Here is a 5742-nt window from a genome sequence, read left to right as displayed (position 1 = left end):
AATCTGGCACTGCTTACAGAAATTAAGTATGTTCATCCCCTATGATCCAGCAATTACTTTCTGAGTATACATCCTAATGAATTTTTCACACTGGCTTATAAGGGAGCATTTACAAGGCATTATTTATTGTTAGGGGCAACCCAAGTGTCCCTTGTTAAAAGCATGGAGGTACTTATGATGTGAGTTGTGAGTCACTTATGATGTAGTACCTAATTTACTACAAATGATGTAGTAGTTTATTGCTACCATTAGAAGTAACAGATAGATTAGATGTACACATGGCAACACAGATGGATCTTAAAAACATAATGTTGGTTGAAAAAAAAAATAACACTACAATTTAATTAAATGCATAGACACAAAAATGCAACATTTATATGAAATCATGTAAAAAGTTACACATTAAACAATAAAATGGTTGACTCTGGGAGGAAGGGAATGGAAGTTCAGTGTTGGACTAAAAGAGAATAAATGAAAGAGGTTTGCATGGAACAACGATGGTGGAGTATGATCAGAGTTCAGACAATTTGAGAGGCAAACAAGTACATTTTTGTATGGAGGGGTCTCATATTCTCTGAGGGAGACGAGTATGTATGTATGTATGTATGTATGTATGTATGTATACAGTGTGAAATCGATTCAAGTCCATTCTGGGGATAGGAGGTCTGGATATGGTGAAAGACAAGCCCATTTTGTTGATGTACTCTGTGTGCTGTACTCTGAAGGTTAATCAATCTAGTCTGTGTTTTGGAGGCTGACCCTTAGAAGGCTAGATAAGTCCATTCTATGGATAAGAAATGTAGAGTCTCTGAGGGCAAACAAATCTATTATTCCTTGATGGAGACCTCAGAAATTAAAAGTCTGTTAAATGGATTCATTGTAAAGGTAATTCAAACACTTAAGTCTGGACAAGACCAAATCGTGGACAGTGGGCTCAGACACCCCTTGTTTGGGTAAGTTCTTTGTCTATTGTGAAGTTCTTTCTGTGGGTCAAGTAGTCAGCTACCCAGAGTGACAGCAAAAATCGTTCAGTGGATTGGGATATACACCCTCCGAAGGCTGGAGCATCCTGTTTTGTAGAAGGTATCTACTGGTGGGGAAATCATAGGCTTGCTTCAGGGGACTGTCAGATGTGTAGGAGGGCTGAAGTCAGAGATGAGATGGAATGACGCCAGGGAAAAGGGTTCCGTGACAGGCAGTTAGATGTTGGACACAGAGGAGAAAACGTAGGGGGTAGTGGGAAGTCTGATGTCAGGCACAGAAGGATGATGACTTCGGGGGCCAAAACCCGTTGTTGTCGACTGGATTGACTCCTAGTGAACCTATAGGGCAGAGTAGAACTGCACAATAGGGTTTCCAAGGCTGTAATCTTTGCCATTTCTTTCTCCTGCGGAGGGGCTGGTGGGTTTGAACCTTCAACCTTTTAGTTAGCAGCTGAAGGCTTACCACTGCACCACTAGGGCTCCTTACTTCAGAGGACAGGGCCATAAAACGTCGGGCCCTTGAAGGGTAAGAGGTTAGAGGACTAGAAGGTGAAGAGGGTAGAAATCAAGGGACATCAAAGGACGTAAATTATGTCGTTAGGGACCAAGAGGAAGACAATTGTGATGGTGAGGAGGATATTAGGACCAACTGGGGAGTGACATAAAGGACGCTGAGGATGATGTCAGGGTTGGAAAGGTGCATGAGATCAGAACCGTGAAATCGTTAAAAGTTCGTCTGCAGGAGGCATGATGACGTCAGGACGCACCAGTCAGACCCAAGCCGCCTCCATTCCTGGAGGCGCTCCGAGTGCATCGCTCCTTTTGCTCTGCCTTCCTTTCTCCCCGCCCCCCTTCCCCCAATTGGCCTCAACCAATGAACGCACACGCCGGTGCGCGCGCGGGGGACGTTCTGTGACGTGTCCTTTACGTACGCTTTATCAAGCGTCTTCCCGCGCGGCAGCCTCCTCGTTCTCTCTGCTTCTCAGCGTTGCTTGTTGTTCAGGCTGTTCAGTCTTTTAATTTTCAGGTAAGTAGTGTATAGGCCTGGGGAGCAAGTCGCTCCTTGCCTCACTCAATCGCGCCCTGTGAGAGCAGAGGTGCGCATGAGGAGAGCGGAGGCCTCTGACACGTAGGCTTGGGCTTCTCCGGGTGGGCACGTCCCGTAATAGTAGGTGAAACATTTCGGTTGATGGGAAGCCGGTGCACAGTATCCGATGGGAGGAATGTCAGGAGGGGCTGGCTGCATCGGTGGCGGTGGCGATGGCAATGGCAATGAAGAGGAGACAGCCGAGACCTGCTACCCTGTACCCTTCACACGTGACCGCCGCCATCTTGTTATGCGGGCGCAGAGGGAACGCTAGGGTGCTCTGGGCCTGCGTGGCCGCACAAAATGACTGGCGTAGTGGCTGGGAAGTTACGGGCATGCGCGTTGGCGCCCCACAAATGGCCGTCTGAGTAGCCCAGCTAATTCCCGCCTTTTCAGTCTTCCGTCTCTTACACCTTATTTTGTTCTTTTAGTGAGTTTTCCGCCTTTCATTTGTTAATCTTTTCCCCACTTCTCTAACTACCTCTATTTCTTTTCTCTCCCACCTTCACTATTTTTCCTGACCCTCTTTTTGTTCATCCAGCAGGATCCAAATTCACTGCCATGTCCTCTGAAGAAGGGAAGCTCTTCGTGGGAGGGCTCAATTTCAACACCGATGAGCAGGCATTGGAAGACCACTTTAGCAGTTTCGGGCCTATCTCTGAGGGTGAGACAAGAACCAAGCCAAGAGCAAGGGATGGGAGGGGAATTCTAGGGTCCTGGACTTAAACAGAAAGGTCAGTCAGTGTTCCAGACCTTCAAATTCATCTTGTGTTCTTAGGCTTAAGATGTAGATTTTTTCCGGCTGAGAAGAGCCCAATCAGTTTCTCTTCAGGATTGGTGGGAAGGGTTCCTTTTTCGGACCATTTCTTGTTCTCTCCCATTTCTAGAACTGACTAATCCACATTTTCCATCTCTCCCCTCCTTTCCCCAGTGGTTGTTGTCAAGGACCGGGAAACTCAGCGATCCAGAGGTTTTGGCTTTATCACCTTCACCAATCCTGAACATGCCTCAGATGCCATGCAAGCCATGAATGGAGAGGTGAGGCCTCCAACCTGCAGAGGGGCCCTGCCCCTATCTGCCAGCTCCTCCATTCTTCTGTTTTTCTCTCTGTGTCTGCTAGGGGCAGCGTGGCCACCAGGCCCCGCAGTGCCCACTCACAGGAGCGTGACTGCCTTCTGTTCTAGGGGGTGGAGGGCAGCGGCAGACAGAGCCAGGCTGCTTGGGAGGCGACGACTGGTCCTGCATGAGGCCGAGAAGCCACCTGTGGATGGTTGACCCGCCCTGGGCTTAGGTAGTAGAGTCTGCAGACCTGCGGGCCTGGCCCGGAGAGGACCTCGTGAGTCTTCTGGGATGGACTCTGAAGCCTCAAACCAAGAGAGGTGTCTGTCTAGCCCTAATAGGTGGGCAGCTTAGAGGAGTGGGGAGGAGAACTCAACCTGAGTTCAGTCAAGATGTAAGTAGTAGCAGGGGAAACACGGTGGATTCAGGTCATTTGTGGGATTTTGTAGCTCCTGATAAAGCCATTCTGGTTAAAGGAGCTTGTTCTGGAACATGGCACCCAGAACTTTGTGCCCAACAGGAATTTCTGGGCTCCTTTGCTCGTCTGCCCATGCCCACTCTTCCTTCACCACTGCCCTGACTGATGCCAACCTATCCTTGTGTCTCCTTCCCTCACGTAGTCCCTTGATGGTCGCCAGATCCGTGTGGATCATGCAGGCAAGTCGGCCAGGGGAACCAGAGGGGGTGCCTTTGGTGCCCATGGACGTGGTCGCAGCTACTCTAGAGGTAAGTGCATTGGTAAGTTTGGTCATGGAGTGAGGGGGAGTGGCCTTTGTCTTGCCAACTGCCATTTCAATGTTTCTTAATCTTTTGTAGGTGGCGGGGACCAGGGCTATGGGAGCAGCAGGTATGACAGTCGGCCTGGAGGATATGGATATGGATATGGAAGGTCCAGAGACTATGGTGGCAGGTAGGTAGCCAAGGGGTTGGAGTACTTTGGTGCTGTTTCTGTCTCCTTAAGAGCTCAGCTGCATGCATTTTAATCCAAGCACTAGTCAGTTGTATGACTTTAGTAAGTTGCTTGGACTTCATGGGAATAATAATACCAGCTTCATAGTATTGTGAAGATTGAACTTTAATATGGGTAAAGTGAATCAGTGTCTGGCACATAGTCAATGCTTAATAATACTAATTATGTGATTAGTTATATAATTATGACTTATAATAAATGTAAATATATGTGATAAATTATATCACACCATGGTATACTTTTGCTGATACCTGTAAAACTAAAACAATATGCAGTTTTATATTTTGAGTTGTACATAAATGTTAAGTATCCTAGTCGTATGGTCATCTATAATTACACCGTAGTAGAAAGCATATTGGGAGCTCTGGTAGCATAGTGGGTAAGACACTTGGCCTGCTAACCAGACGGCTGGCGGTTCAAACTCACCAGCCACTCCTTGGAAGGAAGGTTGGGCAATCCTACTTCGTAGTGATATTGCCTCGGAAACCCAGGGAGGGGTCGCTGTGAGTCAGGTTTGACTTGACGGCACATAACAACAACAACAGAAAGCATATTGATTTACTGTGTTGGTTAATTATATCTATTGTAATGATAGGTATATGCTATGGGGTGATGACATTCATATCCTTAATAAATCCTGCTTTATACATATTAAAGAGATTATGTTACAGTACTTAAGGAGTTCTGGTGGTGTAGTGCCTAAGGCACTTGACTGCTAACCAGAAGGCTGGCGGTTCAAACCCACCAGCCACTTCTCAGAAGGAAGGTTGGGCAATCCTTCTGTAGTGATAACTGCCTCGGAAACCCAAGGAGGGGTTGCTATGAGTCGGGGCCGACTCGACGGCACATAACAACAACATTATAAAAGTATATGATTATGTACCTAAACAACCAAACTTATTGCTGTCTAGTAAATTCTGACTTACAGTGACCCTATAGGACATTGTAGAACTGCCCCATACAATTTCCAATCATTATGAAAGCAGACATTACATCTTTCTCCCATGTAGTGACTGATAGGTTCAAACTGCCATCCTTTCTGTTAGCAACTGAGTTTTTAAACCACTGCACCACCAGAATTCTTTCACATGATACCATGAAGATACATGTACATATCTGGTTGTTTTTAATGTTAGGTGTGTATGAATACATTTCTACAACACAATTGTGTATGTTTTTCTCAGAAGCCAGGGTGGTTATGACCGCTACTCTGGAGGGAATTACAGAGACAATTATGACAACTGAGATGAGGCGTGCACATGTAATGTAGGTGAGAGTTGTATGTTCTTGGCATGAGCAGACTTCTGTTCATCCAGCCCTCTTGTGGTCCTCTCATCTTTTCTCTTTGTCAGACTGCTCAGCATTGCCACTACTTTCACATCACCCAGCCAGCCCACCTAATCTCAGTCTGGTGGGGGCGGGGGCAGGGACAGGGACAGGGTTCTGGAAACCATCTACTCTTGTTTGTTGGGAGTAAATACTAAGGGACGTGCCTGTGGTCCACCTCTCCAGATTCTCATCAACCCTGGGAAATAAGCATATCTTCAGTCTGTTCCTTCCTAATACTACAATTTTCCTCCTTCCTGTTCTCAGATACACAAGGAATAAAAGTTCTTCTGATCCAGGATCATCCTTCCAGGTGG

The 5742-nt window shown here is 46.7% G+C and overlaps 1 protein-coding gene across 1 annotated transcript; it reads left to right on the top strand.

Annotated features, from left to right (window-relative positions):
• Positions 1-2631: 2631 nt before the first annotated feature.
• On the top strand, positions 2632-5344 carry RBM3 (RNA binding motif protein 3). Its single transcript, XM_007957901.1, has 5 exons — positions 2632-2734; positions 3002-3108; positions 3750-3855; positions 3946-4039; positions 5284-5344. The coding sequence occupies exons 1-5, from the start codon at positions 2632-2634 to the stop codon at positions 5342-5344; spliced, it is 471 nt and encodes a 156-aa protein (XP_007956092.1).
• Positions 5345-5742: the final 398 nt, after the last annotated feature.

This window comes from Orycteropus afer, unplaced genomic scaffold (assembly GCF_000298275.1).
Source record: "Orycteropus afer afer isolate SDZICR_OR568_19922 unplaced genomic scaffold, OryAfe1.0 scaffold00822, whole genome shotgun sequence".
NCBI classification, from domain to species: Eukaryota; Metazoa; Chordata; class Mammalia; order Tubulidentata; family Orycteropodidae; genus Orycteropus; species Orycteropus afer.
This window is presented reverse-complemented; position numbering and strand designations above follow the sequence as displayed.